The sequence below is a fragment of the Tupaia chinensis genome, unplaced genomic scaffold (genome assembly GCF_000334495.1).
Source record: "Tupaia chinensis unplaced genomic scaffold, TupChi_1.0 Scaffold149672_1, whole genome shotgun sequence".
Classification (NCBI taxonomy): Eukaryota; Metazoa; Chordata; class Mammalia; order Scandentia; family Tupaiidae; genus Tupaia; species Tupaia belangeri.
The window spans coordinates 113,019-125,157 of record NW_006209517.1 but is presented as its reverse complement, the minus strand read 5'-3'; the positions used below and the strand labels follow the sequence as shown (position 1 = coordinate 125,157).

The 12,139-nt window shown below is 41.1% G+C and overlaps 1 protein-coding gene across 4 annotated transcripts in view; it reads right to left on the bottom strand.

Annotated features, from left to right (window-relative positions):
* Window positions 1–12,139, bottom strand: part of KCNU1 (potassium calcium-activated channel subfamily U member 1) — a 136,344-nt gene that overhangs the window by 90,862 nt on the left and 33,343 nt on the right. For all 4 annotated transcript variants that reach the window (XM_006171499.2, XM_006171500.1, XM_006171501.2 and 1 more), the window contains exons 11-16: window positions 10,717–10,822; window positions 9,539–9,621; window positions 8,790–8,859; window positions 5,799–5,951; window positions 1,884–1,996; window positions 1,446–1,517 (exon numbers count right to left, since the gene is read on the bottom strand). In XM_006171499.2, the coding sequence (XP_006171561.1) occupies window positions 1,446–1,517; window positions 1,884–1,996; window positions 5,799–5,951; window positions 8,790–8,859; window positions 9,539–9,621; window positions 10,717–10,822 (597 nt within the window). The remainder of the gene's footprint in view (window positions 1–1,445; window positions 1,518–1,883; window positions 1,997–5,798; window positions 5,952–8,789; window positions 8,860–9,538; window positions 9,622–10,716; window positions 10,823–12,139) is intronic.

The following is a 12,139-nucleotide window of genomic DNA, read 5'->3' as shown; positions in this document are numbered from 1 at the left end:
CGGCCGCGGCGGGGCGGGGCCGGGGGGGGGGGCCCCCCCCGCGGGTCCCGGGGGTGGCGGGGGCCCGCAGCCAGGCCCGGGTGGGCCGGCGCAGGGCCCCTCCAAAGCTATCTTTTTTAACAATGACCTGTTCCCAGTAGAAAATCCATTTATGCAGAAGTTTCTATACATTGATTTAGACTGTGAGACGTTCTTGAGTGTGGCAGGATGGTGACATGGCATTGAGCCAGTCAGGCATAGCCGTTTGCTGTTCTCCCCACAATGACTGCCTCTCCCGGGACCCTACTTCTTCCCAGATGACTCCTTCACCGTCTCTTCTCAGATCTGTCTTTCTTTCCAACCTCTAGCATATAAGCATTCCTTCATAGTCCATAGTTATTATTCCCTGGAATTCTAGCACCCGTGGAAATCCTAATTTTAGAGCTAGAAGGGAGCTTAACGATGAATTAACTCAATTTCCTGATTCTACAAACGGCAAATGCTTCCCCAAGGCCACAAGCCTAGTTAACCGTGATCAGGATCAGAGTCTCATTTGCTCATCCCAATTTAGCTCAGGTTCATTTGTCACTAAAATATACACACAAGCAAACATTTAACGTTGTTGTTCCTCATCCCATGTAACACCCCATTTTTTCTTAGTTTTTCAGTATCTTCTGTCTCTATATTCTTATAGTTGATTCTCTTTCTGGTTTTTGTGTGCTTGTTTTGTTTTTTTAGGTTTTTGCCATAGGGTAGGGTATGTATGCTCACCAGAGAAAGGGAGAAAGGTGGTGAGAGGGAAAGTGAGAAATCACTGCTCAGGGCATATGGCCACACGGCAATCTCTTTCTCCTCTGTTTTCTTCTTGAGATTTTGGGCATGCACGCACATGTACCCACGGTGAGTTTTAAACTGCAGGTCTGGGACTTAAACCATGGTCAGCCATGTGGGAGTCCAGAGCCTTAACCACCACACCAACTGCAGGTCACTTCTTGTAGCTGATTCTCTTTAGCAAACTTCAGTCAGCGGGCCAGTCAGATTCTTATTTTGTCATATTTTACAGCTTACTTGTTAAGGCTAAAGTTTGTAGGAGCATTTTTTTTTTATCAAAAATAATTCTATTTTATACTGTTGTTTAATGGTCAAGATTTACAAGCTCTGGTAATATCATTAATAGGAAAAGATCTGAAAAGTTGACCATTTTTTCTCTCCCATGATTATGAGAAAGAACTGGGGAAGGACCATGGGAACAGGAAAAGAGCATTTCCAGTGAGTGGCCATTCCAACCTGGCCATCAGAGAGCCCAGGATAATTATGGCCATGAGATTCTGGGTGCCCAGGAGTTTGACTTTCAACAAATGGCCAAAAGCTTAGTTACAGATGTATCTTAAAGATTCTAGAACAAAACCAAAACCAAACCAAACCAAAACAAAAAACTCTGAAGACCTGGGAAGTCTTATCAGTACCTGTAACCACTGGTAAAGAGGGAGTCGTATTGGATGGCTATCAGCATGAGGTTCATCTTCACGAAGCAGATCCTGAGAAGGAAGGCAAGGAGCTGAGAGGAAGGGGCAGAAGGCAGGGATTTGGTATACACACATGTCACTAACATTCTGCTCTATGTCAGGAGAAAGCCAGCATGTGGCAGGGGAAGGAACTCGCAAATATGGAATTTCCACTTGTGTGTATCTACCTGACATAACTGATAGCCAGGTTACCAACTGGGACAGAAGTGAAAGGAGATCCACATGGACGGGGGACTTCTAGATGGCAGAGGCTCCTGCGCTATTTGCTCTCAAACCCTCAGTGTCTGGGAGGGAGCCATACCTTCCACGAAGCCCTATTGGCCATTGCTGCAAGGATCTTATCGCATGAAACATGAGGGGATATTTCCCTTCACTCACCGGGAGACTTCAGGAAAACACATCCCAGCAAAATCATTAGAGAGACGCTGAGTCAGAATCTTGTTCTTCAGGCCGTTCAGGAAATATTTTTGCCATGGCTGTTTGGGAAAGACCTGGAATACACAATTGGCCGTGGAGTGTGTTGACATGGAGTCAGAGATGCCATGAATCAAACTGAGCATTGTGCTACGTGGCAAGCCAGTCTCTAGCACATTTAGGTCACAGGAAGGAGATCTACCCTAGTGTGTGACTGGAGACATGTTAAAAGAACTGGAACTCTGACATCATCATCATCGTCATGTTCACTGAAAGGCTTCAGATGAGGTCTAGCACATTTAGGTCACAGGAAGGAGATCTACCCTAGTGTGTGACTGGAGACATGTTAAAAGAACTGGAAAGGCTCCAGATGAGGTAGACACAAGACAGTTTAATTTCTCCCCAGATGGCACCTCAGTCTCCTTGTTGGAAATGAGAATTCTTCCTCCTTCCCACTGCTACTTTCGGTGAAGCCAAATGTTTTATTTTTTTGTCATTGTTGTTTGTTTGTTTGTTTTTGAGTCAGTAGCAACATGATGGGAGGAGGCATGCAGATTCTACGTTTTCTCTCTGTCTGGATATGACTGCTTAAGACTGGTTTGGAAACATCTTAGACTTAGCTCACTAACCATATACCATACAGAAAAACATTCATGGCTTCCATCCAGGACCAGAAACTTTATAGGTTCAAACCAACTCAGAGAGCCATCTTGATCTATGGAAATGTGAATGCAAAAATCAAGGACAGCTAGAGGTTTCTAGAGAACCGGGAGACATAGAAGAAAAGCAGTATCTCTTGGAAAGGCTGGACACAGCCCAAGGTGGTGGCTGTTAGGAAACTCATCCCTGGTTTTTGTGTACAGCCCACTCTCCTGCCACCTACTGCTGTGAGAATCACCACCGCAGTGCCCTAACACAGCAGGACACACTCCTGAAAGCCCTGCCACTCAGATAAAATCTAGAATTCCTGTTAACTCTGGAGCACCGTCACTGTGCAGTAGTGCAGCCTGTTCAGACATGCTGTTCATCTTGCAGTTTGGGAAAAACACAAGAAAAACAAATATACAAAGAAATACACAATTCTCCCCTACTGGAATGGGCCATGCATGTCAGATAACCCAGTCCTCACAGCCCCTCACCTCCAGTATCCAGCTGAGTCTCTTCACTTCTCCCATTCTCATACATTTCTCCCCTAACGAGGGCTCCCTGCCCTGGCTGTTCATAGCTACCACACATGGAAGTGCCCTTGAGGAAAGTAGTGTCCTGCTTCTAATCTAAATAGTTCCTAAAAGGTCAGAGAGGAGATCAGAAAAAAATGAGTAAGTGAGTTAGATCATATCTGGTCTAAGTTCAAGTTTAAGGCAGGGTTCTTAACACAGAACCAGACGAAATGCTCTTCATACTTCCATTTCTCAAAATATAACCATGGAGTTAGAATACACACATTGGTTCAAGGCCTTTTAATCCGAATACTCAGAAATTAGGCCAATATTAATTCAATGCTTGGGGAAAAAAATCAGGTGAGGAGATTAATAACTCTTATTTTTAAAACTTTTAAGAGGTTTAAAAAAAAAAACTTTTAAGAGGTTTGTGCCTTAGGGTGCATCTGTTTGTCAGAGAAAGAGAGATTGAGACAATGAGAGCAAAAGTGAGAAATCAGCCCTGGCAGGGATGGTCATGCCACAATCTCTTCTCCTCTGTTCTCTTCCTGGGATCTTGGACATGCACACCACACACACATCTGGCATGAGTTTCAAGTCACCAGGTCTCGGACTCAAACCATGGTCAACCATGTGGGAATCCAGTGATGTAACCACTATGTCATCTGCTGGCCTCAGTAACTCTTAAAGATGGAGAAAGTGCCTGCTTTAAGAAAATGTGACATAAAACTCTGGATTCTTGGCCGCTGAACCAAAATCAATGGCAGACTTTGGTGTGTTACAACATCTAAAGCACCAGAGCAGAGCATTCAAAACTCTTGCCCAATTTTTGATAAATGAGTTTAAGATTTTATTCAAAAAGCAATTATGGCTATCACAAATATCTCTCAGTTCCTGCATTCCAACTGTGATCTGTGATGAAAATTGTCAGGTGTTCATCCTCAGTTTGGAGACTACAACTCTAGGTTACAAAGGAGAATGTAACAGAGCTGGCTTTACATTTGACCATCTATATTTGCATAAGGGGACAACGTCTTCACACAGAGTTCTCATTCCATGTGTTTCCTCTAGCCATGGAGATTAAGATCACAGTCATCACAACAGATACTGAAGTTCTTCCCCCCCTCTAAGACACAACACAAGTAGAGACTATTTCCTCCTTAAGTGTTTCCTTGGCCATTCGCGGTGACTATGAGGTGAAGGTACAGCATTGGCCTTGAGGCACCACCATGCAACCATCTCTTCTCATCTCTGTAGTCACACATCTCTTTTCAGGTGCAACAGGAGTTACACAACAGCTCAGTCTGTCCCAGTAGCATCTTGCTGGCCAGAGCATCTTTCACTTCTTTTGCTTTATCTTATTAGTGCCAAGGAAGGAACAAGAGCATATGCAAACATGTGTATTGAAATAGAGGAACTGAAGTTCAAGGAGAGGTCAAGAAGGAAGTCTAGTGTAGGAACAGGCAAATGTAAACTCAGAGTTAAATGAAGAGGAAGATCCTTCTGTGTCGGGGCTTGGGGCAAGGAGCACCAGTCCCAGCCAACGAATAGAAAACATTTCCATGAGTGGGACCAGCAGGTGGCATAGTGGTTAAGGTGCTGGACACTGCCACATGACCGACCACAGTTTGAGTCTTGGACCTAGTGGCTTGCTTTCTCATTTTCCTTTTCTTTTTCTGTGTCTCTCTCTGGTCAAATTAAAATAAATGAATGAATAAGTAAAATTGAATAAAGATTTAAAAATAAAAGAAAGAAAACATTTCCATGAAGATGGTATTTGGAAGACCATACTTTGTGTTATTGAACACTGCCACATGACCGACCACAGTTCGAGTCTTGGACCTAGTGGCTTGCTTTCTCATTTTCCTTTTCTTTTTCTGTGTCTCTCTCTGGTCAAATTAAAATAAATGAATGAATAAGTAAAATTGAATAAAGATTTAAAAATAAAAGAAAGAAAACATTTCCATGAAGATGGTATTTGGAAGACCATACTTTGTGTTATTGAAGTTCATCCTAATGCTCCCTCTTAGTTCCTTGTTTTGTCTCAGAAAAAGGTATCAAAGGACCTGATGCAGGGGTTGTGGATAGCTACCCAACAACAGAGGCATAGGGCACAGTGGTAAGTCTGTTGACCAAGAGGATTCTAGCTCTTCTGCTCACTGACTCACTATAACTGAGTTAGTTAGCTTCCCTGACCCATTGCAGGGCTGGATCCTGGAAACAGCACGAAAGGAGAACACTCCACATAGCAGACACCCAATGTGTGGTTATCACCATTATCGCCCCATGCAGACTCAGGTTTTCATTACTATTTCTGTTTAGTTAGTACTTTTTTTTTTACAATAAATGTTAATTATTTTATATTTAATTTTAAACATGTGACTTTATTGATACTATAATTTTTACTTGTATTTCTACTTTGGGTAAACTAAAGCGTTTCCACATGTATGACAATGTTTACATTCAGGCTGGACTGTGGATGGTAAGCGGGAAGCTGAGTTACAATTTCTACTTTATAAACACTTACAGGCAACAATAAGAGCTATGACTTCTATGGGGACGAAAGCTTCAATCCTCATCTCTCAGTCCCTTCCCAGGCAAGTATAAGCCAAAGGCAACCATTTCTTGGGGCTTTCTTGCTTTCCTCATTTTTTTTCCCCCTATTCCTGATGCTATTATGTGGGACATAGGAAGCAGCCAAAACCTGACATCAACTTACCTTTCTGTTTTGCTCAACAAATAGAGACGTTAGAAAGGTGCACAAGCCTGGCACCAGGCAGCCTTGGGCGATAAATCCAAGCTTTAATTCAGCAAAGCAGATGATGTTGTCTCCAGCACTCCAGTCCCAGCTGGGAATCTTTGGCAGATAAACCTGTTTCATGGTAGAAAGTAGATCAAGTGTTAGGAGTAAATATACCTCAAGAAGGCTCTTTAATTGACTTTAAATCATTCATTCTTTACTCTGCAGCATAAAAAGTGGGCCCAGGTAAGAGGAAGTGATAAGAACAATTTCAACGTCTGAAAGTGGTTACTGGTCAACAGTTCCCACTTTGTTGTTGTTGTTTTTGTTTTTTGTTTTTTTTTTTTTTTTTGAAGGTTTTGCTATAGGGCACATGCACTCACCAGAGAAACAGAGAGAGACAGTGAGGGGGAAAGTGAGAAATCACCCTTCAGTGAAGATGACCATATTGTAATTCCTTCTCCTCCATTCTTATGTCGGGATCTTGGGCACATAAGCACACACACCTGGCATGATTTTTTAAGTTGCCAGGGCTAAGATTCAAACCACTGTTGGCCATGAATTTCCCTTGTTACTGCTCCTGGCTCAGTAGCTCAGAAGTATAATTCAGGCAGAGAGAGGTATGCTAGAAGGAAGCTTCCCTTTATCAAGAAGGGGAAAAGGTATAGGGAAAGGTGTTTGATAATTCTCAGCTTGACATAGCAGCTTCTTCAGCTCTGAAGGAACCAAATGTTTCAGAGCTCTGTGTAAATACTTGCTGAGCTGTCAATATGTACCCAGGAGGGTTCTGTAGTGAGATGTAAACGGCTCTATAGAATGTTTGACAGGCAAATTAATAAACAGTTTTCAAGCAAAGATAATGCTAGTCTCCTCGCATGGTGGAATAAAAGAACATTGGCGAAAAAGACTTGCTGGTAGGGAGAATGGTAGTGCTGGGGCCAGGGCAAGTGGGGCTCTATTAAAAATCAACTCCAATTTCGTGATGAAAATTAATTTGGGAAGAAGGTTCTAAATTTCAATAGTTAGGTAAGGGTGCTCCAGAATCTTGGTTTATGAAGCTTTGAGTTTTGAAGACTTGTTTCTTCAGGAAGGCTTTGCAGTTCGTCAAGATTTTTGGGGGATTGGGTTTGCATTTTTGGAATACCAGAAAGGAGAAGAAGGGTACTGGGACTTCACATCATTATCAGCCTGTGTTTTGCTATGGCTCTCAGAATTATAAAGCCACTACCCAAGGACTGGGTTTATTTAGGTAGCCTTTATTGGGCATCTTCTGTGTGTCACTTACATATTTCAAAGTTTATTTCTTTTGTGAGCAAAAAAGGAGAGAGAGACAGAGATAGGCATCCCCAGCAGGGTCTCCACACTGTGATCCACCCAGACTCAGCCGGTCTAGACTGGGCACACACACAGCGTACTCCAGTCTCAGCCGGTCTAGACTGGGCACACACACAGCGTACTCCAGTCTCAGCCGGTCTAGACTGGGCACACACACAGCGTACTCCGGTCTCAGGCTGTGAAACCCTTTCCAGTGTGGGTCTAGATGTGTCACCACTGCATAACCATCTGACCCCTTGACCTTTACTTTTAAAATTGCCATTTTAAGAACATTTCTGGTATCTTTGAGCAAAGCAGTCTTTTTTCTTTTTAATAATTTTTAAACTTTATTTATTCTAATTTGACCAGAGAGGGACAAGAGTGGTGGTGGGGGACAGCGAGAAAGCAAGCCACCATGTCCAGGATTTGAACCACGGTTGGCCATGTGAGAGTCCAGAATCCTAAACCACCATGCCACCCGCTGGCCCCCAAAACAGTCTTTTTATGGAGAAGGGAGAATCTGGATATTTTGCTTGTAGTGCTCTGCTTTGGTAACTTTGCGAGATGACCACATTTACCCCTCCCCACAGTTTCTTTTTAAACTAAATCCACTGTCTCTGGCACCACTTTTCTTCAAAATAAGTGTTTTTTAGACTAGAGTTCTGGAAGTTTTGACTTCAGTGCTTACATAGTAACAGGAAATATGAATGTAATTTTGGCCCTGGCTATATATATATTTTTTTCTTTTTTCTTTTTTTTTCTTTTTAATTTGCTATAGGGTGTATGTGCTCACCGGAGACAGAGGAGAGGGAAAGTAAAAAGTTACTCCCTGGGGGTTTGGCCACTCCATTCCCCTCTCGGAATTTTGGGCACACATACCCGCACTTGGCATGTTTTTCAAGATGCTGGGTCCAGAACTTAAACCATTAAGTCAGCCATATGGAATCCAGCCATCTTAACCACTGTGCCACCTGGCTGGCTCGCCTTGATTGTAATTTTCAGGTTCAGTTCATTTAACCAAAGGCTATCAGCTTGTTTTAAAACAAATATAGGGACTGGCAGGTAGTGTGGTGGTTAAGGCGCTGGACTTTCACATGGCTGACCGCTGTTCAAGTCCTGGACCTGGTGGCTTGCTCTCTCACTTTTCTCTTTCACTGTTCAACTTTTTTTTTTTTTTGAAGGTTTTGCTATAGGGCACATGCACTCACCAGAGAAACAGAGAGAGACAGTGAGGGGGAAAGTGAGAAATCACCCTTCAGTGAAGATGACCATATTGTAATTCCTTCTCCTCCATTCTTATGTCGGGATCTTGGGCACATAAGCACACACACCTGGCATGATTTTTTAAGTTGCCAGGGCTAAGATTCAAACCACTGTTGGCCATGTGGGAGCCCAGTGCCTTAACCACCATGCCACCTGCTGGCCTCAACAATTACGACTTTTGAAAATAAAAGTAGCTAGAGTTGCAAAATCAAGTCAAAAGCCTCAGAGGTCTAACTCTGGCCCCGATTTTCATTCTTAAGTGTTTGACAATCTTACTGAGACTTCCAATTTCACCTACAATTGGCAAAATCTTTTCATTAGATAGTAATATGTTTCATCAGGCTCCACGGGCCGGAAGAGGAGAAGCTTGAGTACGCTTGAACATCACAGTACCTTGTTATGGGATAGGAGTATCTGTATGATGACTCTGGCCCTGGGGTAGTAGTTTTTGATAGAGAGTGCCCTATAGAAATGACAAGTGTGTTCGTCAGCAATGTGTCATAGTCAAATGGTTTCGTAATGTAATTCAATTCAGAGCTAACTCGATATATGAATACATATGAGAAAACTTAAAGTGTATTATGAAGTTAAGCTGTTTTCTAAAATCGGTTCATTTACTAGCATACACAGAAGAGCACCATTGTTTTAGAGATGGGAAGCAGACTTATGGAAAGGTCAGTGCTTGGTGTCAGAAGACTGTAGTCCCCTGGTACCAATTTTTGAAGAGGAAATAAACAGTTTCATATGATTTAATCTTCAAACCACACGTTAATTATGGGGAAAAAAACCAGAGTTATAATTGCTGAATATAGCTTAAAGTAGCTCAGAGACTGTCCAATTCAATTTTTTCCTTTTTACAAATTAAACAGTAAGATGTATTGCATGCATACTGTAATATGTGCGGCACAAGTTTTCAGCTGTGTTTTGCTATATAGAGAGTCACCTCTAGCTGTGTACATTTGTTTTGCGTTGGGGACCAGAAGTTCTGGGCTGGGCAGTGTCACTGCCATCACAGTGATAGTTAAATTACTCTGCTGACACAAACCTCTCCTTCCGTCTGGTCCTATGCATTGGGCATTATTTTCAGAAAGGCAGAACAAAGTTAGCATTGGAGCACATAAAACACAACAACTGCTCCTTACCTCATGATGTTTGCAGTGTCTTCAGCATGTGAGTCACTGCATAGAGGGTTGGCAATAATCAGGCACGCTTCTGCAGAGTCCACCTGCTCTTCAGGATGAAACAGCAGCCATCTTGTTAATTACCTGGGAAATAATCTACTTTCCCCTTTTGGGTTTTCTTATGGTTTTGTCATAAAATTGCCAATAAGAAAGAAAACACACCAGGGTCATAGTCCTGCAGATGCTGCAAGGGCTGCTTGTGCCGCCGTTGACGGACCTGGACTGAGGCTCTCTCAAACGGATGTTGTAATTGCTTGGAAATGGGTGAAGCACCAAGTGCTGTTTCCCTATTATCTGTTACATTGCATGTTTAGTGACAATTAGCAAGGCCTTTTCAAGCCACTGCTTGTGTATTTATTTGCCTTTCAGGGTATCAAAGAATTAAGGAATTTGGAGTCTACTTGGCCCAATATAAGAAGTCATTAAATATTTGTGGATTTTGAATCTTAAGAGTCTAGAAAATTATTGAAATAGTTCTGACAGTACCAAGTTGGAGGAAAGGGAAAGACTATGCTGGGTCTGTCATTTTTCTGCTGGAATTGTTCATGTTAACTCTTCACATCTCTGCCTTAAACTGAAAGCTTTTGGTTTATTGACTCTATGAAAGTTAGAACATAACAGGAAGCTGGATTTGATTGCAAACCAAACCTGTCCAGAGGATGACTGTTGCTCATTATTTTTGGCTACACCATTCATGACATTTCTGCTACTTTCCTTTCTGTTTCTCATATCAGAAGACATAGGAGAGTTATCTCCAGCTGTCGACTTTTTGGAAATGTGTCTTTTGGTAAGAATCCTGTCAGGGTGGTAGGATCAAATACATCTACGCTATCTATAACTTTTCCAGATCTCTTAGACTGATAAAGTAAAATTGCTCTAGATAGAGAGTAGACTGAAACAAATAATTTAAAATAAGTGTAGATAAATAGGCCTGTCTGGCAGTGAGGTCTACCCGAAGTTTGTCAAGAAGGATTTGGAGGTTATAACTTTCTTTACCGTCAGTTTTTTAAACATTTATGAAGTCATATTTATAGCCAATAAAAGAATATGGAATACTGCCTTTTGAAAGAGCAATGTTCCCTATCATCCTGATTGTTGCAGCTAGGTGAACTACCAAGAGAAAAAGAACCAGATCTTACCGCAGCCCGCTTCAGATCCTCCCACTTCAGTGCAGATCCCGAAACAAATGTTGTATAGGCCAAGTAGCATTTAAACAAGGTTTCTAGTTCCAAGGAAGGAGGCATTCTGGACAAAAGAGTGTAGTGGTAAAGATGGGGAAGGTGGCTGATTCCATTTGGGAGGCTGGTAAACTATGTAATTCAGTGCATTTAATGGAGCCCCTAAACTCTACTTGGAAAACATCCATCCTTCATTATTAATCCATGTGGTTAGGTGTTGTTGATACCACAAGCCTGATTCCAAGGATAAACTCAGGCTTACCCAGAAACAGTGAAATAAAAAAAAAATACAAATCAGAAGTTAATGCTGTATGAAAAAAAGAAATTACTAAGAACAATGAAATACAGTACATAATAAAAATTAAATTACTCAAAAGATAGCATTCACAAATCTATCATAAAATAGCTTCTAATATATGAATAGAAACTGATAAAACTAGAGGGAGAAAATGATGAATCTGCTTCCCAAGTGACCTATTTTAAGACACCTCTTGTAATTATTGATAGATCAAGCAGGCAAAAAAATACACACAATTTAATATTTATAAATTCCATGAACAATACTTAGAGAATCTAATTTTTTTCAAGAATCCAAAGTGATAATTTACTTTATCAATAAGTAAAGGCTCAACACATTATAAAAATACTTACATATATGTTATGATCTCTGGCCACACTTTAGTTAAATTAGAAATTAAAACCCAAAAGATAAGTAAAATATTCTTCAAATTTAGAATAAAACATACTGCTAAAATATTTTGGCTAAAATAAAATTATTACAATTCTCTATAGTTAGTCTTAGAAATGAGATATGTTATAAACATTAAATACATATGCCTTTGGCTACAACGAAGGGACAATGTATAACTTTGAGCACTAAGATTAAAATCAAAGAAATAATAAGAGAAGGCAGAATAGAAAATAGATAAAAGATAAGAGAGAAAATCAATGAAGTCAAATGATATTTATTGAATAGTTGAAAAATAATCTAGCATAATATGCAAACTGGAAAAATTGATGGAGAAAAAAGAGAAAACAAAGTTACTACATATTGAATGAAGATTACATTTAGGCAAAACAAGGATAAAAATAATGTTAAATGTAGACAACAAATAATGAAATTCCAACAGTTTTTAAAATTTAGGCAAAATAGATAATTTGTTAAAAATGTATTATACCAGGGAACCAGCAGTTAGTGTAGTGGCTATGTTGCTGGACTCCCACGTAGTCGACCACGGTTCGCGTCCTGGACCCTGTGGCTTAAAACTCACACCAGGCACATGTGTGTACATGCCCAAGATCCCGAGAGGAGAATGGAGGAGAAGGGATTGCGGCGTGACCATCCCCCCTGGGGGGTGATTTCTCGCTTTCTCTATGTCTCTCT